Source organism: Lynx rufus, unplaced genomic scaffold (genome assembly GCF_022079265.1).
Source record: "Lynx rufus isolate CCGP_SWC_20201006 ecotype Redwood Valley unplaced genomic scaffold, mLynRuf1.p SCAF_3, whole genome shotgun sequence".
Taxonomy (NCBI): domain Eukaryota; kingdom Metazoa; phylum Chordata; class Mammalia; order Carnivora; family Felidae; genus Lynx; species Lynx rufus.
Window position 1 is genome coordinate 38,628,067 of NW_025814845.1, and position 23,831 is coordinate 38,651,897.

At 44.3% G+C, this 23,831-nt stretch overlaps 1 protein-coding gene across 1 annotated transcript in view; it reads left to right on the top strand.

Annotated features, from left to right (window-relative positions):
- SPATA18 (spermatogenesis associated 18) overlaps window positions 1-23,831 on the top strand; it is a 34,581-nt gene that overhangs the window by 7,941 nt on the left and 2,809 nt on the right. Inside the window, exons 2-11 of the mRNA XM_047092242.1 lie at window positions 6,736-6,841; window positions 6,951-7,066; window positions 7,626-7,729; window positions 10,097-10,192; window positions 13,251-13,502; window positions 15,306-15,582; window positions 17,266-17,424; window positions 18,243-18,418; window positions 21,580-21,703; window positions 23,486-23,569. Coding sequence (XP_046948198.1) covers window positions 6,736-6,841; window positions 6,951-7,066; window positions 7,626-7,729; window positions 10,097-10,192; window positions 13,251-13,502; window positions 15,306-15,582; window positions 17,266-17,424; window positions 18,243-18,418; window positions 21,580-21,703; window positions 23,486-23,569 — 1,494 coding nt within the window. The remainder of the gene's footprint in view (window positions 1-6,735; window positions 6,842-6,950; window positions 7,067-7,625; window positions 7,730-10,096; window positions 10,193-13,250; window positions 13,503-15,305; window positions 15,583-17,265; window positions 17,425-18,242; window positions 18,419-21,579; window positions 21,704-23,485; window positions 23,570-23,831) is intronic.

Consider the following 23,831-nt stretch of genomic DNA (forward strand, 5'->3'; position numbering starts at 1 on the left):
CATTCTCTTATCTCCTCCAGGGGGAGGGAAGGTGTAATAAGGAAATTTCACTCACTTGCAGTGCCCATTTCCTGCCATCCTTCTGTGCCCCTCCCCTCTCATACACATGTGCTGGACAGAAGGAAAAAAGGAGGTAGAAATTAAGGCTTTTGTTTCCCATGTGTGAATTTCCATGACTGGCTGCAAGCAGCTACATAATGCTATCCCTCAGGCTAGTCTCTACACGCTTACTGTCATCGTTTCTTTTCCTTGCTCATCTACTAATTCTCTAACTGGCAGGTTTGGAATGGCATTCTTGTATGTAAAATTAGTTTTCTTAATGTTTATTTATTTTTGAGAGAGAGAGAGAGAGAGAGAGAGAGAAGGCAAGTGGGGGAGGAGCAGAGAGAGAGGGAGACACAAAATCTGAAGCAGGCTCCAGGCTCTGAGCTGTCAGCACAGATCCCGACTCAGGGCTCAAACCCACGAACTGTGAGATCATGACCTGAGCCGACACTTAACCAACTGAGCCAGCCAGGCTCCCCTTAAAATTCTTTTTTTTGTTTTTAAATAGAAGTTTAAAAAATAAAGTCAGGTAAATAATGTAATGTTGCAATAGGATTCATGTTTTTTTTTTTAAATATGAAATTTATTGTCAAATTGGTTTCCATACAACACCCGGTGCTCATCCCAACAGGTGCCCTCCTCAAAGCCCATCACCCACTTTCCCCTCCCTCCCACCCCCCCATCAACCCTCAGTTTGTTCTCAGTTTTTAAGAGTTTATTATGTTTTGGCTTCCCCTCCACCAACCTTTTTTTTTTTCCTTCCCCTCCCCGATGGGTTCCTGTTAAGTTTCTCAGGATCCACATAAGAGTGAAAACATATGGTATCTGTCTTTCTCTGTACGACTTATTTCACTTAGCGTAACACTCTCCAGTTCCAATCACGTTGCTATAAAAGGCCACATGTCATTCTTTCTCATGCCACGTAGTATTCCATTGTATATATAAACCACAACTTCTTTATCCATTCATCAGTTGATGGACATTTAGGCTCTTTCCATAATTTGGCTATTGTTGAAAGTGCTGCTATAAACATTGGGGTACAAGTGCCCCTATTCATGTTTTAAAGGAATGTTGCGATGAATCCTTTGTACTGTTAATTCTCACCTAATATATATGAAGTGTATTTTGTGTGTGTGAGACTGAGGTTTATTTTTTCTTTTTAAACTTTATTTTGAGAGAGAGAGAGAGTGAGCGCGATTAGGGGAGGGGCAGAGGAAGAGGAAGACAGAATCCCAAGCAGGCCCTGCACTGTCAGCACAGACCCCGATGTGGGGTTTGAACTCATGAACCACGCGATCATGACCTGAGCCGAAGTTGGATGCTTAACCAACTGAGCTGCGCAGGCGCCCTGAGACTGAGGTTTCTTAGAATGGAAATCAGTATATTTTGTGCTCTTCGAACTTCAGTTTGAAAGTTGATTAAAGATATGCAGCGATATATTTTATTAACGCAGTGATGGAAAGCTTTTTCTTTTTCATGTTGTGGAGGTGCTTCAAGGTCAGGAGTAGAACCAAAGGCGGGAGAGAACCACTGGTAAAGGTGTGGGTGATCAGGCTGTTACAAGGAGAAATGTTAACAAGTCAAGGCTGCTTGGTAAAAGGCGTGTAAGGACGGGAAAGGGTGGGTGGTGGTTCTCGCACATGCGTCACGTGTGCAAAGGCAAGGCTGGGGTGGAGAGAGTTGCTGGAGGGAAGCGCAGGGGAGTAAGGCTCAACAAGTCACGCGGAGGCATGTTATGAAGGATTTGGGAAATCAGGCAACATTTAGGCTTGATATTATCAGGAGCTTCTGTTTGGGCAAGAGAGCAAGGACCTTGAAGGGATCGGAGCAAAGCCACTGTCCTGCTGGTCTCCTTCTGCACCTGGGAACTTCTTGAAAGAGTCACGTGTCCTCATTGTCTTTGCTTCTTCTCTGCTCCCATTTGTCCCTCAACCCCGTGCAATCTGGAAATGCAGCAAATATCCCCACGCCATTCTGCTGTCACTGCTCTCATCATGGTCACCAGAGGCCACTGGATGGCCGAGTCCTACTTCTTTTTCCCCGTCCTTATCTCCTTGATTTCTCTGCAGCAATTGATGCACCGAGTTCTATGGCTTTAGCTACTTCCCAGATGCCGGTGACCCCCAGATCTATCTCTAGCTTGCGGCTTTCTTCGGGAGCTCCCGACCTGAGTAACCACCAGCTTTCCAACCAGGACCCTGTGGACACTCTACATCCTCCAACCCGACACGAACCCAGCAGGACTAGTTTTCCCCTCTCCAGCCTTGCTGCTTCTCCCACTTGGGTCCTCTGGTTGGGCAATGGCACCGCATTCTCCGCTGTGGTCCAAGTCAGAAACTTGGGGCCCCTTTCTCCATCATGCCTCCCAAATGGGTTCATCACCCTCCCAGGATTCTACCTTTAAATATCCACCGAATATGTCCCGTATTTTCCCCTCTTGCTACCACTGCCCTTATTCAAGTTCCCGTCATTTCTTACACGGTTGGGAAAATCTAGGGTAAGTTAGGGCACGCCTCAAGCAAACTTTGTTGCGGAAATATCTGTGCCTGCAGGGAGTAGACTCACAGACCCAGGAGATGCATGCTGTCCAGAGAACTCTGCCCTTGACCGAACTCACGGTATGTGAGTTCCACTCTCACATACCTTCTCCTTCCACTCTCTCCGTCTGCTGAAGGCTTCCAGAGCCGCACCTCCGACCCCCACCGCTCGGCTGAGATCCAGATGCCTTTGTGCCATGGATGCGAGCTTGGCTCTGTGTCAAAGGCTGCAGGAACGGGCTTAATTTCCAGCTCAACCACCTTTTCTCCAAATTACTTAAGATCTCGTTTTTTTTTTTTTTTTTTTTTTTTTCTCCTTGGTGGATTTGGAATCACAGATGGTATCCATTTTGTAGGGTTGCTTTGAGGATTAAATGAAACTGTATTTACAGCACTTTGCACAGGGCTTGGCTGGCACAAAGTAAGCGCTCAATAATTGTTGGGTACTATTACTAGACAGCTCTCTCTGAAGGTCCTGCGGGTCCCCTACACTGTCTGAAAATCCCTCTGACACCTATCTGTTTCCCACCCTTCTGTTCCCACCTATCTGTTTCCCATCAGAGCTATCTGCTTCTGCCAGAGTGATTTTCGTAAAACACAGAATAAATGGGACCATGTCACCACCCTCCTCTACCCACCCCTTCAATCTTTCAGTGATGGGCTAGAGCCCACAGCCCTTCGTGGGGCATATAAAGTTTATCATTATCTGGTCTCCGGACCCTGTACTCCACTTTGCTACCTTGCTGCTCCTTGTCTTGGTACCTGCTGTTCCTCCTTTTGAAATATCTTGATTTCTTACCCCTCACTGCTCACTAGGGTGCGCTTTGCTCCTTCTACAGCTCACCATCCCCCTAGAGCACTTGGCACACTCTAAGGTGACCATTAGTCCTCTCTGGGCGTCTCCCATTTTCCATCTCGTGTCCCCAGCTGGTGCTGTCATTGACAGCAGGCAACTTTTAATTTTTTCAAGGTAGCTTTGTTTCCTGAGCTAGCAGCCCAACGCCTTATGAATGATAGGAACTCAATGATTTATGAAGGGATGAGCTTTGGAATTAGGAGACAGCACAATTAGTTCATATCTTTGCTCTATTCATTTTGCGGGAGTGATTGTTAGAATAACGTGACTCTATTGTGTCTGGCGTGGTGCTTTGTGTTAGAAGCTGCGGCATGTTGTGAGAGGTCTTGGGATCGGAAGCTATCTCCCACCGTGTATTCTCTTCTGTTATTTAAGCTGTGTGAACAAACCCCCTTAAGAAACATTCCTCTCGGCACCTCCTTTGTACCGGGCACTGGGCAAGGCATAGGAGCATATGGTAATAATACTACAGCAATACTTTGAATTATTATGCACCTAAGTTAGCTCGGGAGATCGGCCACCTCCTCAGTATGAGTAAACAGGGGTTCCTATTTAAAATATCTTTTCTTTTTTTTTTTTTTTTTAACATTTATTTATTTTTGGGACAGACAGAGACAGAGCATGAACGGGGGAGGGGCAGAGAGAGAGGGAGACACAGAATCGGAAACAGGCTCCAGGCTCTGAGCCATCAGCCCAGAGCCCGACGCGGGGCTCGAACTCACGGACCGCGAGATCGTGACCTGGCTGAAGTCGGACCCTTAACCGACTGCGCCACCCAGGCGCCCCTTAAAATATCTTTTCTAAGAGAATATAGTGAATAAGTGTAAAACTATATTTGAATCGAGGCTTACCTTATCCTCTACCATTGCCCCCTTCAGTACCACACTCTACCTCATCGGTACAGATTGTTGAGTGCCTTCTGTCTCTGAGACGCTAGAGAGGCATTATTGGGATTTAATTCTCCTAACACACTCTGCAAGGTGTCATCCCCATTTTCCTGGAGAGGAAACGGACTCAGACAGATGAACTAACCTGTGCAGGATCCCACAGCATGGTGGCAGGTGACAGAGCAGAGAAAATCGCTCAGGTCTGCTGGACCCCCGGGCCCCATTCTCTGTCCACTTAGCAAATGGCATGACCCAGCCAGAGGGCGAAAAGCTGCTCGCAAGCAACAGGTTCACTGTGATGAGTGCAGGAATGAAACAGCAAGGTCAAGGAGCGGCTGGTTCAACAAGGGAGGGACGGACACAGCTGTTCAGCTGTAGGTTCCAAGTGTTCTGATTATGTCAATATTTACGCCGTTAAGTTATTCATTCCTTCATTCATTCGTCAAATATTTTGGGGCCCTTCCATTTGTTATGCATGCTAGCGGCAACTGATACAAGCAGGCAAAAGACCAAGTAATTTTTTAAAAGAGCTCCTAGTCTCTTTAGGAGAAGGGGATAGAAGGATGAGACAGAAACAAATGGCTGCGTCCGAAATAGACGCCACAACAGAGCTTGTCCCCGGGTGCTATCCACCGGGCATGGACGTAAACCAGAGGCGGCACCCAGGTTGCAGTGAGTCCATGCCATCCAAACTCCTCCCTGGCCCTCTAGGGTCTGTCCTGCCAACCCCTCTCACCTTCGGTGTTTCTGCCACACGCGCTTACTTTTGGTTCCCAAGGTGGCTTAAGTTGTTCCTGCCTCTGCCACGGGGCCTTTGCCCCTGCCGTTGTGTCTCCCCCTCAGGGAGGCCTTTCCTGCTGGCCCTCCCCATTCACTCGTGTCACATCAGCCTGTCCTCCCTCTGCTCCCGGCACTTCTCATGATCTTAAGAGCATGGGCTCTGCAACAGGCTGCCTGGGCTCCAGTCTCAGGTCTGCCATTTTCCTGGCTGGGTAACCTCGGACAAGTTATTTAGCCCCTCTGCACGTCAGTTTTCTCATCTGAAAATGGGGATGCTAACAGTGGTACTCCTACCTCACAGTGTAGTGTTGAGGGGGTTAACCGAGCTTATGTATGCAAAGCATTGACCCTGCCTGGTGCGTGGGAGGTATGCAATAAACACAGAGGGCGTGAGTCTTCTTGTCATTTGTCCGTCCAGTACTTACTGGGTTTGACCATAGAGACCATAGAACGCAGGGCTGGGAGTGCCATAAGTGACCAGGCCAGCATAGCCTCTGTCCACAAGGAGCTTACTGCCCGTCTGAACCACTTCTCTTGTTGACCACACGTATGCATTTGACCTGTAGCCTTTTGCCTGCAGGTTATCTAAACTTTTCCTCTTTGTTCTAGTTTTTTTTTTTTTTTAATATGTATTCATTTTTAGAGAGAGAGAGAGAGAGCGCATGAGCAGGGGAGGGGCAGAGAGGAAGGGAGACACAGAATCCAAAGCAGGCTCCAGGTTCCAAGCTGTCAGCACAGAGCCCGACGTGGGGCTCGAAACCCACAAACTGTGAGGTCATGACCTGAGCCGAAGTGGGCTGCTTAACTGACTGAGCCACCCAGGCGCCCCTTTGTTCTGATTTCTAATCGTCTTCACACCCTGCTTCCCGTCTTGGGATTTGTGGCGCCCAGGAGGGACCCACTGCTCGTGCCTTACCGTGGCTGGAGATAACACATAAATCTATGCCTCTTTACACCCACGTGATTTGTTTGTTGCTTGTAGCTGTGTTCCTTCCTTTAGTGTTAGAATCAATGAGAGGTTTGTCTCGTGAGGAAATGGTAAAAACCCACCAAGGAGATGAAAACAGCAGAATAATAGTTAAAGGCCCACCTCTTGGCTTCTTCATGTTCTGTTGTTTCACAACCATTGGAACTGCCCTTTTCCCCATGTCTGCCCACCGTCTCCTGGGCTAGATTTCACTTCCTCTCAGAAGTCTTCCCCGATCTTCTGAGACCATGGGCTCTGGAGTAGACCTGGGGCTCACCGGTCTGGTGAGACTTACTATTCCACTGTGTGTAACTGTCTACACTCTTCCCTCCCCTACTAGTCTGCATGTGCCATATGGCCTGGGCCATCTCTTTCGCCATCTCTTCTGGGTCACACCTCGAAGTGGCACAAATCACTTCCTGTCCCCTTGACCGGAACTCAGTTACGCGGCTGCACAGACTGCTAGGGAAGCTGGGGAAAGCCATCTAGTTGTGCACCCAGGAGGAAAGGGAAACAGGTTTTGGTCAACACATGGCGGTCTCTGTACGTGGGAACCCACCAGAGCGAGGCAGCCCCTGCGTAAAGTCAGGGTAGCCCCTGTCTACCTGCGGTGGGTCCCGGAAGGGGAAGGAATTGCACTGATCTTCTGTTTTGGCTTTGTAGACAAACACATGTGATCAAAATCTCAATCGTTGCCTTGAGTTCATTGAACAAATTTCCAAAGTGCAAGGACAACTCTTCAGGATCCTCACCACGGCTGCCCAAGAAGGTGAGAATGGCCTGTGCTTCCCCGTCTCCCTTCTTTTGTTTTTCTTCTCTGTATTCTCTCCCTGTGTGGCTAAACTTCTCTCGCTGACCTGATTTGTGCACTCTTTTAGGAGGACACAATGATGGTGTGGAAATAATCAAATCGCGCCTTTTGCCTTGGCTGGAGGCCTCCTTTACTGCTGCTTCCCTGGGAAACACTGTTGACAGCAAGGTCCCCTCTCTACAGGTAGGCACGCTAAAGGATCACCCTTGACTTTCAGCACCCAGATCAGGCTCTGGGAACTCAGACATGTAGAAGATACAGCTTTTACCCAGTGGGGGACTCAACTCTAGTTAGGGGATTAGGACACAGCTACCAAAGGTGAGTTTCTGTTTATAGTCTTGTGCGGCATAACGGGTTGAGGTGTCTCTTCAAACAGACTTGCATTCAAATCTCAGCGTTGCCTACTTACCAGTGGGGTGACAGCAGACAAATGAATGAGCCTCTGCTTCGTCAGCTGTAAAAAGGGACTGGTGATGTCCTACATGTAGGACATTGCCCACACTTGGCATTAAATAGGAACTTTTGGATGACAAAGTAGTCACACCAACAGTTGGGGTACCATGGGGCCTCAGAAGAGAAAGAGACCACCAGATGGGGAAAGCTCCCTGTTCTGAAAGAGTGAAATAACACTGATGGAAAACTTCCAACATGAAAAGAAAACTTAGTTCTCAGAGGCTGACAAAGGGCATCATAATTGGTGTTTCCTGTATTCAAGCCTATTTTGATTTGTGTATCATTCCAGGACACGTTTGATAAGGAGAGACATAAAGATCGAGATCGGGACATGCAGCAATTGGACTCTGAGTTGAATTCAACTCGTAATCAACTCAACCAGGTTCAAGACGAGTAAGAGGAATGCAAGTTATCTTTTTTCCAAGAAGAATTGTTCTTAATTTTTAAGTTTAAAGGGAAAATAATGGCTCTTGTAAAATGTAGACATGTGCAAATAACTAGTGTGTGTGTGTGTGTGTGTATGAGAGAGAGAGAGAGAGAGAGAGAGAGAGAAGGAGAAAGAGAGAGAGAGAGGAGGGGGCCCTACCTCTCTCTCCACCCTCATCTCCTGCCAAGGTCTCCTCCGCTAGTCTGTTGTCTACTCCTCACCCTGAAGCCTTTGCCTGCGTTCCTTCATAAACATGAAAGCCTTCCTTTGGTTCTTTGCATAGCTCGTTCTTTATCTTTCAGGTCTCAGCTGAAAGGAGATCTTTCTCAGAGTCTGTCTGTGACCATGTATATCGAAAGGTCTTCGTTTCCCCCTCTGTAGTTCTCTTTCACAATGATCTGAGACTAGCACTTACCACCATTTGGAACGTTAAAACATTTCTTTGCACGTTTATGATCCACTTGGCTGGAAGGTCCAAAGGGGTGCTGTCTTGTATTTGCTCTTCTGATATTTGCTATCTGCTATTCTTGTATCTCCATCACCCAACATCATGCCTGCCACGTGGTACATTCTCAATGAATGAATAAATCCCTAATTAAAAAAAAATATGTTAACTTGCTTAAAGTAATGCTTGGCTCATGAATGTATCTCCCTTTCTTCTCTCTGTATATCATTCAAGCTGCCAAATTAGCATGTATACTTGCTTGCATGTACACGTACAGGTGTTCACACCTGTGTGCCGTGTCTTAAGAGAAAAAAAATCACTACTTTATTCCTTTTTCATATTCTCCTTCCTTTCTTGGTATTTTTGCTTCTTTTAATTTTCTGCCATCTTCTTTGGACAAAAATGTTCACTTTTTTCTCCATGTATACTTTAAAAAAACCTGTAACATATTCACCTGTGAATGAAATCACAGCAATTTCCTTTCAATCTCCAGTAGCCTTATTGTGAAGTTATTGCTACTTTGGCTTTTTTTTTTTTTAAGATTTTAGACATTTTGCTCATTCATTCATTTTTCATCTTGAAAAATATCTACTCTGTTACAGGCATTGTTTTAGGTGCTGGGGATAAAAAGGTGAATAAAAAAAGTTCTTGCCCTTACGTGGTTCATGATATGTTTGTAATGAGACTGTGTGAACCAAGTGTTGGAGGTCTCAGGAGAAAAGGAGACACACTTTGCTCGAGAGAGTCAAGGGTGGCATTTGCATGGGCATTCATAGGATGAGTGGGTCCTTGTTAGGAGAGGAGTAGGAGGAGGAGACCCAAAGGAATGTTGGGTAATCACACTACCACCTGTTATTGCCTGATTGGCTGGGATCTGTGGGGACTTGGTAGCAATCCCACTAGCTCATTATTTCTCAATCTGCTTCACTGTCTAGGGGAGAATCCCAGTGTTGGACCCTTCTTCTTCCATCTAAAGGGAAGGAAGAAGACAGGTGTGAGTGTAGATAGCAATTGCACTCTCTTAGCCCCAGGACGACTATGAAGAAAGAGCCTGGATATTACAGGGAAGTAGGGTCAGAGAAGTCAAGAGACCTTTGCCAACCTATGATCTCTCGCTGGATCAGGGCAACTTAATTGAGAACCACTGGTCTCCATCCAATGTCATCTGCACACTCCCATTTCTTTTTTAATTCTAGATAGGCCTAAAGACGTAATATGATTTATTATGATTTGCCTACAATGGAGAGAGTCCTTGAAACTAACAGTGACCTAGCTATGTTGAAAACTCAGGAAACTCGTGCTCAATACGTGGCGCGAGTCAGAGGCAGGATGACATGGAATGCTCGGTAGTTAAGTGTGATTGTGGAAGACTTTCTTTGTAGGTGGGCAAATAATGTTTTCTTCATATTTAGGAAGTCAGGGACAATTAAGTCAAATGCAACTCTACGGTGCAAAGTAATGAGCACACTGCAGAAAATGGTATTCGTATATTACAAATTAGCATGAGTCTATTGCAGGAAATGGAGATCTTATGGGGAGACACAGCCTGAGGATTTGGTGTAATTAGAGCAGATGAATCAGGAGGGTGAGAAGGAGGAGGTGAACAACTTTCTTTGTCCTTTACAGTCTAATGTTAATAATTATTACCTAGTCTTTTAGTGGTAGTAGCTCTGTAATGTCTTTGTGTCTGACATTCAAAAGAATACTAGCATGTTGGTGCATAATATTTGCAATAGCATCTGATTGAATGCAGATGTCTCACAATTTGATCTTGTTTATGTTCAATTTATATCATATGCCAAAAGTTCCCAGGAGAACCTATATCTTGATTCAGAAAGTCTGCCGATTTTGGAAAATCTGTCTTTAGTTATACTGATTTCTCTTACAGTCTGGCTGAAACTGAAAAGACTCTTGAAGAAACCAAGAACAGATCGGCCATATCCCTTCTGGCTGCAGAGGAGGAAATAAATCAGCTAAGAAAGCAGTAAGGGAAAAAAAAAAAAAAGACAGGATTACGGCAGCCTCTGATTAATCATCGAATTTAGCTTTTTGGTGCTTTGTTACAATATGAAAGAAGCTATTCACAAAGAAAAGGCAGCAATATTTTTATTAATGTTTTATATACTTTCGCTTACCACAAAAACATTACCTATCTACTATAGAACATTTTCTTTCTTTTTTAAATTTAGTTTTTCAAATTTACATCCCAGTTAATTAGCACATAGTGCAATAATGATTTCAGGAGTCGAACCCAGTGATTCATCCCCTACGTATAATACCCAGTGCTCATCCCAACAAGTGTCTTCCTTAAAGCCCCTTGCCCATTTAGCCCACGTCCCCCACCCTCAACTCCTCCAGCAACCCTCAATTTGTTCTCTGTATTTAAGAGTTTCTTCTGTTTTGTCCCCCTCCCTGTTTTTATATTATTTTTGCTTCCCTTCCCTTATGTTCATCTGTTTCGTCTCTTAAATTCCACATGAGTGAAGTCATATGATACTTGTCTTTCTCTGACTGATTTTACTTAGCATAATATACTCTAGTTCCATCCATGTAGCTGCAAATGGCAAGATTTCATTCTTTTTGATTGCTGAGTAATACTCCATTGTATATATATATATATATATATATATATATATATATATATATATACCACATCTTCTTTATCCATTCATCCATTGGGGGTGCATGTGCCCCTTCCAAACAGCACACTTTTATCCCTTGGATAAATACCTAGTAGTGCAATTGCTGGGTCGTAGGGTTGTTCTATTTTGCCCTTTGCTCATTGCCCCACCCTTCTCCCCTTTGACAACCACCAGTGTGTTCTCTGTATTTATGGTCTGTTACTGTTTTTTGTTTGTTGCTCATTTGTTTGTTTTAAAATTCCACGTATAAGTTAAATCTTCTGGTATTTGTCTTTCTGTCTTATTTCACTCAGAATGATACTCTCTAGGCCCATCCATGTTGTCACAAACGGCAAGATCTAGTTCTTTTTTTGTGGCTGAGTAGTAATATTCCATTATATATATATGTGTGTATATATATATACATATATATGTATATATATGTGTGTGTGTATATATATATACATATATACATATATACATATATATACATATATACATATATACACATATATACATATATATGTGTATATATATACATATATATATGTGTGTGTATATATATATATGTGTGTGTGTATATATATATATATATATATATATATATGCCACATCTTTATCCATTCATCTATCAGTGGACACTTTGGTTGCTTCCATATCTTGGCTATTGTACATAATGCTGCAATAAAAATAGGGTTACATGTATCTTTTCAAATTAATGTTTAGTTTTCTTTGGGCAAATACCCCATAGTGGAATTTACTAGACCATAAGGTATTTCAAGTTTTAATATTTTGAGGAATCTTCATATTGTTTTCCACACTGGCTGCACCAGTTTACATTCTCACCGATAATGCACAAGGCTTCCTTTTTCCACACATCCTTGTCAACACTTGTTCTTTCTTGTCTTTTTGATTCTAGCCATTCTGACAGGTGTAAGGTGATATAGCTTCCTTGATATTATTTTTGATTTTCCCCCCCAGAAAGGAAGTGGGAGTTGTATTAAAACACACACACACACACACACACACACACACACACACACACACACAAATAGCTTTCTGTTGCCTTCAAACATGTTCCATTGTTCTGATTTCTTCAGGAACACCTCCACACTATAGCTGGGAGTAGTGGTCAATTTCCCACTTCTATCTTCCCTCTTGCCTTGGTTTTCGTCTCTTATTTCCTATTTGAAAGACCTTCTCAAATTCTTCTCAAATCACATATAACTCAGTGATTTCCAGTAGCAGCGATTCTGTTCTTTACTGTTGCCAGTACAGCTTTTAATTCTGCTATTACATTTCTAGCTTCTCTGTGTACTTCTCTCTTTTTTCTGGCATTATTTTTTATTTTTTTAATTATTTGTTTACAGTGTAGTCTTGGCTTCAGGAGTAGAACCCAGTGATTGATCTCTTATATATGCCACCCAGTGCTCTTCCTGAAAAGTTCCCTCCTTAATGCCCATCACCCATTTAGCCCATCCCCCTACTCCCCTGCCCTCCAGTAACCCTCAGCTTGTTCTCTGTATTTAAGAGTCTCTTACAGTTTGCCTCCCTCTTAATCTTAGCCTTTGCCTTTTCACCTTCTATCACTGTCCTTTTCATCACAGCACATAGTCTTTGTGTGGCTTTGCTACTGTTTTAGTCACACCTATTTTTATCTTTATAAGAATGCCAATTGTATTTCTGAAGCTTTGTCTCTAGAATACATTATTTTTACAAGTTCACTGTTCCACCTAGTATTGTGAGTCTTGTTCAATCTCTATTGTTATTCCCCCCCCCCCATATTCCATCTGTTCAGAGAGTCAAAGAGCTAATGAAGATAAGACCAGCTTCTGGCCCTAGGTTTGGGAGGTCAAGTGCTTCCAGAGTTCTGTGTGGGACCAGCCAAATGTAGAACAGGAGGACTATAGGTGCACTCTGCTTTTGTTGGAAGATCTGTGTGCATATTCTTTTTTCAGGAATCTCTTTTCATGCAAGTGGCAGAGGGGGGTGGCATTCTGACCCTGGCAATTCTGCTCTTTTCTGATTTGTGTTTGTGCCTGTGTATTTCCATTGGAGTTGTCCAATGTGGTAACGGGCATACTAAGCAGAGCAGCCTCGGTCATTAGGTATGCCAGTTGTTATTACCTTTCCTCATCCCTGCCTCCCTCTCTTTTCTTTCCTCCTTTATTTTTTTATTTAAAAATTTTTTTTAACATTTATTTATTTTTGAGAGACACAGTGCGAGCAGGGAAGCGGTAGAGAGGGAGAGAGACACAGAATCTGAAGCAGGTTCCAGGCTCTGAGCTGTCAGCACAGAGCCTATTGTGGGGGCTCGAACCTGCAAACTGTGAGAATTGTGAGATCATGACCTGAGCTGAAGTCAGACGCTTAACCGACCGAGCCACCCAGGCGCTCCTCCACCTTGATTTTTGTTTGCAGGCTTAAATCTCTTCAGGCCCAGGAGGAAAGCCGCCACAAAAACTTAGAACACAGAAGCCCAGAGCACTGGAGTGTGGACTCCAGAAGCTCGGAGCCCAGGACCTCAGAGCAGAGGAAGTTGGAGCAGCGGGTCCTGGACAAGAGGAGCACAGAACACCGGACCGAAGTGATATCCGATTATGAGAAACAGCTCCAGACGCTGAAGGACGAGATAGCGGTTTTGTCCGCTGAAAAATCTGTACTCCAAGGAAGGTCGGACAAATTCTTATAGATCTTTTCATTTAAGCTCCTTTCGGTAGCGGTCCAAGGGTGGCTGGGAAAAAACGTGGAATGACAGCCTGAACCCAAACCCCTCCAATCCGGGAAACTTTGAATTGTGAAGGGATTGTGTGTTCGAACTGCACCCTCCCAGAGAGAGGAAATGCCTCCTGGATTGCCAGAGCTCGAGCACCAGTTAATTTGGGGCTGACATTGAAGCCCAAGGAATGAAACTGAGAGATATGTGAGGGGAAAGTTCTTTGGCTTGAAAGCCGATCTGGGTGGGCCTTTAATGTATGGGTGGTGCCCTGGCTGAAAGAATGTTCCCTGATATGAGGGTCCTGTTCTCTGAGGCCTGGGAGTCCTCTCTCTGGGATGATGACCTGTTACTTTACTTGCTGTATCTCACTCTGTTTCATGGAGCGTGTAGGTAAGTGTTCTTGTGACATCCGTTTCTACTGACGGACAGAATGCTAAGACCCGTCATTCAGAGTTAACTGAGGACAAAGCAGGATGTTTGTCTTGGAGCATTTTTCCTTGTTCTTTTTTTTTTTTAAGTTTATTAATTTATTTTGAGGGAGAGGGGAGAGGGAGGGAGAGAGAGAGAGAGAGAGAGAGAGAGAGAGAGAGGAGAGAATCCCAAGCAGGCTCTGCACTGACAGCAGAAAGTCCAATGTAGGGCTCGAACTCATAAACCATAAGATTATGACCTGAACCGAAGTCAGATGCTTGACCCACTGAGCCACCCAGGTGCCCCTGGTTGTTCTTTTTAACACCTGCGACCTCCCTCAGCCCCACGGAGTGGCCTGACTCAGGCTAGCAAAGCCACTCCCACACCTGGTCCCCATTCCCCTAAATGCCACCTTAGTTCTCCAGTTTTGAGAGTCACTCTGTTATGTTGTGGTGGCACCAGCTTGTACTGGCCCCCAGGAACTGATTCTGTGCATTTCTGCCTAATAACTCCCAGTTCGGGGTGATGTCACATTAACAGCTTGAAACTGGCCACCATGGGAATATTTCTTGCACCATGGAAATCGTCAGACAGACTGCCATTGACAGAAGGAAGCAACAGCTTCCTTCTCCACCTTCAGAGAGGGCTTTGTATTACCGTTTGCTTCACAGTTTCTTCTGTAACACTTCCCTCTCTGGGGGCCCCTTTCCTTTGACAATTTATACTTGATAGCGATACGTTTCACTGATAACAGGGCTCTACCATTCACCAAGTACTTCCCCCTGTTTTAGCTCACCGCCTCTTTCAGCCCCCCACTCCCTCCCAGAAATAGGGCGAACATGCTGTAGGTGAAAACTTTAGGCTTTGGAGAGACGAGATGAGTGCAAACGGTCCCACTGCTATGGAAAGAGAACTCAGATCTTTCTCTCTGTTCAGTGTTCATCCCGTTTTATACCATAAGGCCTCTGCGGATATGCTAGTGCCCCAAGGTTGGGGTAAGAAACACTGACAAGCCGATCTCTTTAACTCCGGCTCTCGCTAGCGGTGTTACTTTACTTTGGGACCCTATTAACTTTTCGGAGCCTCGAGTTCCTCGGCTGCAAAATGGCCCACAATCGATGTTGACCTCCCGGGGCTGCTTAAAGGATAACATGAGGTGCGAGCTCACCACGCAGATACAGAGCGTCTGAGCGCGTATTTGACGCCTTGCGGAGAGGTCGCCGAGACAGCGGCTCTCCCGGGCCCGCAGCGGGGCGCGGGCCTCCCGTTTTCTTGCAGCGCCTGCGGCAGGACCGAGGGAGGCGTGCATCAGACTGCTTCTCTGGCTGCTTCTTGCTTGTGCACAGGTCGGTCCGGAGCCGCACTCCCAGCCCGGACACGCGCAGCCGCAGCCGCAGCCGCAGCCGCAGCCGCAGCCGCCCCGCCAGCCCCTCCACCGCAGTGGCCAAGGTCAGGAGCCCGTCGCCGAACCGCGCCAAAGCGTCCAGCGTGGCGCGCAAGGCTGCCCTCCTGTCCCGGTTCAGCGACGCCTATTCCCAGGCCCGCCTGGATGCACAGTGCTTGCTTCGACGCTGCATCGACAAAGCTGAGACGGTGCAGCGGATCATCTACGTCGCCACCGTGGTAGGTGACGCTGCGGCGGCTGCGCGCAGAGGCCCTGGGGCGCAGCGGGGAGACAGCTGTGAACAGGACGGCCTAGGAGGGCTGGTTGATCCTGGGGTCGCCGGAGGAGGGCGGCATGTCCATTTGCTGGCTGGCTGGCTTCCTGCCTTCCTTTCTTCCTTGGCAGATATTGGGGATGCATAGTTTTTCACAATCACGAACTGTTCAGATATACTGATATTTCTATCGACCAGATATTTGTTGAAGAAATATCCATAAGTACAGGATTATCTCAAATGAGCATATGCTGTGCTGATTTGCACTGAAATTTCCAATGTGTGCCTAGGTGCACCAGTGGGGAGATGTTACTGCTGATGGCTATCACGTGGTTGATCTTTTGTTCTCAGAAAAATCAGAAGACTGCTTGTGCTAACTCTTCTGTTTACTTAACTGAGAGTAGTTACTGGACCTGCTGGAGTATCAGCTACTTGAGTACGGCGGATTAAGAGTGCTCGTATATAATCCTTAATTCCCTTAATTCGTTCTAAGAGTCCGTTAGGAGAAATGAGTCCAGTAGGAGTCCATTCTGACAAGTGAGAACAGTCAATATTTAAAAACAAAACAACACGCTGGTGGGACAGCAGCATTATCAGGGTCCACTGAACTTTATTCTGCATTAATTTATTTCAGAGGTCAGCAAACTATGACCTGTGGCCCAGATCTTGTCCAGGCCCGTATTTCTAAGAAAAATCCCACTAGACAGCTAAGAATACAAGAATGGTTTTACATTTTTTAACAGTTGCCAAAAAAAAAAAAAAAAAAAATAGTGACAAGACGTTGTATCTATTTTAGGGAGAGTCTGAAATATTTACTCTCTGGCTCTTTACAGAAAAACGTTTGCCAGCCCTGGCTTATTTCATCAAGGAGTTAGGGTTCTAGGGTGTTTCACGAATAACTGAATTTTCCCAGTGCCTACTACATAACATGCATTTAATAAATATTTGTTGAATTAACGTATGCCAGGAAACATGCCACAGACACCTGATATGTGTCTGTGTATAACGTAAACACTAGATTGGTAATTTCATTTCTTGACCAGTAATATGATAGTGCTGTGGGATCATAGACTCCATCGGCACTTTTTTTTTTTTTTTTTTAATTTTTTTTTTTCAACGTTTATTTATTTTTGGGACAGAGAGAGACAGAGCATGAACGGGGGAGGGGCAGAGAGAGAGGGAGACACAGAATCGGAAACAGGCTCCAGGCTCTGAGCCATCAGCCCAGAGCCTGACGCGGGGCTCGAACTCACGGACCGCGAGATCGTGACCTGGCTGAAGTCGGACGCTTAACCGACTGCGCCACCCAGGCGCCCCACCATCGGCACTTTTTAAGTGTTTATGCAACCGCAGGCCATCTCTTTCCTTAAACCTCTGCACAGTCCTGCCTCCTGCACTCAGGATTCCCGGAACAGTGATCACCTGTCTGGGAATTAGTGAAGGTGCATAGTCATATATGTATTTGTGTACTTTTCAAAACTGAGGTCTGTGTTTTCTCCCAGATTAAAATTAGTTTTGATCAACCGTGTTTAGTTATCGGAGGACCCATTTGCTGTTGAATCTTTGGTGGGTATTCTTTCTTCCTTACCTTGGGCCTCCGTACTTCCCTTCTTCTATCTAATAAATCTGCTGCATTTTTTACGTGCAGGAGGCGTTCCACGTCGCTAAAATGGCATTCAGACACTTCAAGATCCGTGTGAGGAAATCGCTGACACCATCTTATGTGGGGTGCAGTAACTTTGAGGATGCCGTCTCGGATTATATCATTTGTCATCTGGATCTCTATGATTCCCAAAGCAGTGTTAACGTAAGTGGTGGGTCTCTTAGTGGGACTGGTTTTCTGTTGCTGCTCTTTACATGGAATACTAATAACTCAGCAATCCATCCAGGGCTTAGTACTGCTTTTATGTAACAGAATAGCGCCCGATTTACTTTGTAGAACCCGGCATGCTTGCGGGTTTCTTAGACATTTTACAGGGGAAAAATAGTCTGACCTTTATAGTTCTCTTCTTTAGACGAACCCTTAAGATTGGGGATAGAATACCATGCTGCTTAAGAGCCATGGCCTTGGGGAAGACAGGTGTAGATTTGCACTCCTAGTTCTGCCACTTGCTGGCTGTGTGACCTTGCACGTTTACTTAAAAACCTCTTTGTGCTTCAGTTTTCCAGTCTCTATAGCAACAATGGTCATCACCCTCATAGAGTTCTTGAGAGGATTAAATGAAAAAAAGCAAGTAATTTGCTTAGCACAAGACTTGACACATGGTAAACGCTCAATAAGGGCAAGCTATTGTTATTGCTGTTATTATAGATTATGAGCAAGTTGGCACATCTTCTACCTACCCAGAATGGAAACATAAGGAAATAATAAATAAAAGCCTCAAAGGGTGTTTTCTTTTTTTTTTTTTTTCTTTTTGGGAGGGAGGGGATTCTCTTGGCCCTTTTGTAGGTCCTCTGCATCATCTTTCCTCCGTCTCTAGCAGTGAGCCTTTCTCCTTTAACACATGTACAGCTCTTGTAGTTTACGAGCTCTTTCCCACCCCCCACCAGTCATAACCTCTTTCGGATGATGGAGCTTCTTGCCACAGGTTGGTAACAAGGCAATGCCATCTCTTTGTTTTTCAGGACGTGATCCGAGCCATGAATGTCAATCCCAAGATTTCATTTCCTCCTGAAGTTGACTTTTGCCTCCTCAGCGACTTCATCCACGAGATATGTTGCATTGCTTTTGCAATGCAGACTTTAGACCCACCCCTAGATATTGCATTTGGGGCTGATGGAGAAATTTTTAATGATTGCAAGTAAGAGACATAAGAAACAGAAGCTAAGGGATTTAAAAAAAAATCAATCTGTATTTCCTGGAAACAATTTAGGGCAAAGAACTCTGGGTGGGGAACTCAACAGATGTGACCTGACTTCCAGGTCCTGCCGTATACTTCTCCGTACTACAGGGCAGAGCCTTCTCCTGGGGTTTATTTTCTTTCTCAGTCAAACATGATTCAGAGGTGATATTATGATTTCCATTGAAGGTATTGGTCTTGGGCAGAACTAATGAGTACCCGAAGCCTGTCTGGAACACTTTTAAAAAGGGTGCTATGTAAATACAAGTGTGTATTACTTTTTATTTGTTTCTACTGAATTATTTAGGCCAGGTTTCTCAAAGTATGGCCTATGGATCACTTGTGTCAGAATTACTCAGATCTTGTTAAAAAGGCAGATTCCTGGATTATACTTCATGGTATTTTATGCAGTACGTCTGGGATGGCGGTCAGGAATCTGACATTTAACAGACACCTATATGTGTTCCTTATGCACACTACCATTTGAGAATGACTACTGTAGACTTTCTGGGACCATTAGATTTCTTTTTTTTTTTTTTAATGTTCATTTATTTTTGAGAGAGAGACAAAGTGTGAGTAGGGGAGAAGCAGAGAGATCCAAAGCAGACTCCAGGCTCTGAGCTGTCAGCAGAGAGCCCGACGTGGGGCTTGAACTCATGAACTGTGAGATCATGACCTGAGCCGAAGTCGGATGCTTAACCGACAGAGCCACCCAGGCGCCCCGGGACCATTAGATTTCTATCCACTTCCACATGATAAGTATTTTTTATAAATCAGAAGAAATTAAATGAACTTAAAACATTTTACTGAAATTTTATGGGATCCAGTGATATAGCTGGGGACTATTGGGAGGAGGCCAAGCTTGTGGTTAAGAACACTCTGAGGCTTGAGGTCTGAGGCTCTGACATCAAGCTGCCTGGGTTCAAATCCCACTTCTGCCACCAATTAGCTATATAATCTGGGGCATGGTACTTAATTTTTCTGTTCCTTAGTGCCCTCTCTGTCAAATGGGAGAAGTAATAATACCTGTTTCCTAGGGCTGGAGAAGGTTAGTTGAGCTCATTCAGATAAAGTACTTAGGACACTGCTTCGTCTGTAGTCAGGACACAGGAAATGTTAGCTCTTGGGTCTTTGTTCAGCCCGTAGAGTCATAGGGTGGTGGTGGCCCAATATCCCTACAAGCTTGTTAACGACAGAGACTGCATACCTTTCCTTTGCCTCTCCAAATCACAGTGATGGCGTTTCCAATCACCTTCTCGCTTGCCATATTTTCCTGCCATCACCCTGTTTCTAGTTTCTTTCAGATCATTGCTCCCAACTCGTGTCCACTCTTGGAAGAGCTGGAATTAGGACGTCACACTGTAGTTGACCTTTTTGATTTCCTTACGGAACATATTATCGTCATCCCTCTTTCTTTCTTCTTTTCTCCTTTGGAGAATGCATTGAACCACGCAGAAATATTCATCCACTTTACTTTGTGCAATCTGCACATTCACAGACGTTGGGGGCCTCGGGCTTCTATGCTTTTCATCAGAGGGAACATGTTGCCCCTTGGGGCACTCTGTAGCTGATACCTCTGGAAAGCTCTAAAGCTAGAACTGGAGTTCCTAACAATGCCTGAGGATTTGGTTCTACTTCACGTACTTCAGAGAACAAGTGTAATCTTTTTTTTTTTTTTAAATCCTGGCAGCCTTTCACATATTCGAAAGCAATTGCTCAAGTCTTCCTTCTTCTGGTCTCATGGCTTTGGGCTTTTCCATATAAAGGGGGTCTGAGACTTCTTGACAAATAGATGGGTGTCTTTGGCTTATGCTCTATGCTCTTCTGAATATTCCTTGTCACGTGTCCACACTGAAAGTAGTCCCCTGTTTTGAGCTGAGCAGCCTGGAGGGACCAGTACCCTTATTCTCTATTAATTCCGCTAATTTGCACTCATTTTTTTCTTTTCTGTTTTTTTTTTTAAGTTTATTTATTTTGAGAGAGACAGAGACAGTACGAGTGGGGGAAGGACAGAGAGAGGGAGAGAGAGAAATCCCAAGAGACTTCGTGCTGCCAGCGCAGAACATTGGTGTAAAATTTTATTTTTTATTACGCTTAGTCGAGGTAAATATGGACACCGATTCTTTTATTGAAGAGATGGTTGCGGGCTTTCAGAATAGGAACCGGTGATAACAAGCACCCGACCATGGACTCACATAGAACGAGTCATGTCAGACTGAACTTATTCCTTCCCTTCTCAGGATTGTAAGAGTTACAGTACAGGAAAATTCTAGAGATGGAGATCCTACAACATTGAGCTGAGCAGAGGTGGGGCTCGAACTCATGAAACTGCGAGATCGTGAGCTGAGCTGAAACCAAGAGCCAGACGCTTAACTGACTGAGCCACCCAGGCGCCCCCCCAGAAACATGTTATTTTTACTTGTACTGTGGTTAAGTCTTTCGTTTCTCCTATCTGTGCAATGATACACTTCTTAGACTAAGTTCAGGACCTCATACGTATCCACATTACATGGTATCTTATTAGATTCAGCTTATTGTTCCTGCCTGTTGAGCTAATTTTTTATACCGTCATTTGTTTCTTCTTTCCTACCCATCCTTAACCTTTGAGTGATTTTTCTATACTTCGTGCAATCATTGATGGAACATGTTATTTATCAAGGGATTGAGAGAGAGCACCTTCATTCAAGTTCTCATTGACTCATTAATTATCTTACTTTGGATATGGACCACTTTGTAATTCACCTCCTTAAGTCAATCATCCACCTATATTTCTCTTATTTTGCCCACGAAGACACCATGAGAAATGTTGTAGGATGCCTACCGGATTTCAGATGGTCTCCATCTCTAGCGTTTTCCTGTCCTGTAGCTCTTATAATCCTGAGAAGGGAAGGAATAAGTTCAGTCTGACATGACTTGTTCTATGTGAGTCCATGTCGGGTGCTTGTTATCACCGGTTCCTATTCTGAAAGCCCGCAACCATCTCTTCAATAACAGAATCGGTATCCATATTTACCTCGACTAAGCGTGATAACAAATAAAAATTTACACCAATGTTCATTTCTCCAGTGATGCTACATCATTGCTTAACTTCTCTTTCTTGTTCTTTTGTGTGTTTAAAACAGGTACCGTCGCAGCTATGACTCCGATTTCACTGCTCCCTTGGTCTTCTATCACGTGTGGCCTGCTCTCATGGAGAATGACTGTGTCATTATGAAGGGAGAAGCTGTCACCAAGAGAGGGGCCTTTGTACGGTGGCCTTGCATAGTGACAATTCATCCCAAGTGTTTGATTCACAAGTTCGAGAACATTTATAAACCCAGAGATTCTATAGAAGAAGTTCATAAAGAGTTGCTTGATAAGGTTTCATACAAAGGAGAGGAAAGGGACTGGCTAGGAAAGAAGAGATACTTTTCTTTGTTTCTTCCGTGATTCCTCATAATTTTCTGGCAATAATTTCCTTGTTGCTTTCTTTATAAGATGGAACTCATCGTATTTGCCTCCTCCTTAGAAATATTATGCTGTTATAAGGGCAAAGCTCTTTGAGCTCATCTTATTGGAGGCCCTCTCTCATTCTAAGCATTTGGAAGTGATCAATGAACTTTCAGGAAACAGTTGCCCAAAGTTTCACTGACAGAGATCCATTTTGGGAAATGACGAATGTACTCTGTTTTCTCTCCTTGGTATGATGTGTAGGGAAGGGGGAGGGATGGAAACAAGAAGGCAGAGGAGATGGGGAGAGAGCAGGCAATCGGTTTTGGAGGGTTGCTTCCTACATATATTGGTTGTAAAATGTTTTTCACATGGTAAATAATTGGGCAGCCTTCAAAATGGAGTAGTAGGTGTGCAAGTGTGTGAGTGTGTGTTGTGGTGAGTGTTGGGTGGCCACAGGGGCTTGGGTATTCTGTATAGTTCCCATGTGGAGTTTTAGCCCTGCCCTTCCTAGAGAGAGTTAAGTGGATTGTGAAGAGAAGCTCCTCAGTCCAGTGCAAAGCCACCGTCTGGGTGGTCTCAGTTCCTGTTCTCTTTGAACAAGAGAATAGGGAAGGGCTTTATAGCAGCTTTTCACACATACATTGGTGAACAAGAGTGGAGTATTTTAAGAGAACTTAAGGGTGTTTGCAGCTTAAACATTCTACTATAGTGAATAGTATCTCAACAAAATATTTTGTGCTATGAAATGGGGGGGTGTTGATCTGACAACAACCACACGGGGTCTGTGACGAACGACCTCACGGAACGTGCTCCTTGCTCCTACAACAATCACCGTTTGTTAATAAATTCCAACTGGAGATTCTCTCCAGTGATTCCAACTGGAGATTCCTCCTTAGAAAAGGAGGGAGAGGAAATAGGCGCTATTCATGTATTCTACATCAAACAGGCATTTCAACTTCCTTCCTTTCCCAGCTTAAACTCCTAAAACAAAATATGAAGATCCTAAAAGGAAGGACTTGGAATAAAGGAAAAGGGTTGAATGAAGGAATCTATATGAGGGATTTTGCTAGTAAAATCTCTTTATAGTGAATACAGTTTTCTTATTCATTAATTTAGTTAATAGATGGGCAGCAGTGGTGGTTCATTCCTTCCATACCTTCCTCCCTCATTCATGAATTCATCTCATTCAACAATATTTATTTTTTCAATAGTTATTTATGACCCAAGCACGGTGTTCAGGTGCTGGGGATTCAGCAGTGTACAAAAGAGGCCCAAATCCTTGCCCACGTGGGGTTTACATTCTCCCAACACTTGCAAGGTTGAATGTAGGTCTAACAATTTACCCATCAAAACAAAGTTCTAGCACCAAGAATTTGAATATTGCAAAGTTCATTGTAATGGAATTTATCTGAGAAATACTCTCAAGTTATTGTCAAATATTGGGTAGCTGTAAGAAATGAAGAGTGTATCCCATGCTGATTGGTGCCCAGTAATGGGCAAGTGTAATCGTAACAGCAGAACCTCTCATTCTGTGGGGTAGACATTCGTTTTAGGCCATGTAAGTTTTCACAAACTATTGACTATTTCTTTTTTTAGTGGAATTCAGTGCGACCTGTAAGTCGATGTCGAAGCAGGAGCTTAAGTCCCATCTGCCCCCGTAGCCATATTGGTTTAAGCACGGTGCGTATCTAACCATTTTTACACAAAGCATCTTAATGGTTGACACTTTTTTTCCTCAAAAGTCACCAATGCCAGAGGTGATTGTATGCCTATAGGTAGAAAGAGAACTCGTTGCGATAATCCCAAACTAATTTTTATGCTACCTTGGGCTAAGGCGTTTATCGTTCTAGAAAGAAGGAAGTAGAGGCAGTTTTTTTCTTAATTACTTCAAAGAATAATAGTCTTCACTTATTTCATCGTTTTATTTTTGCTTTGGAATGAA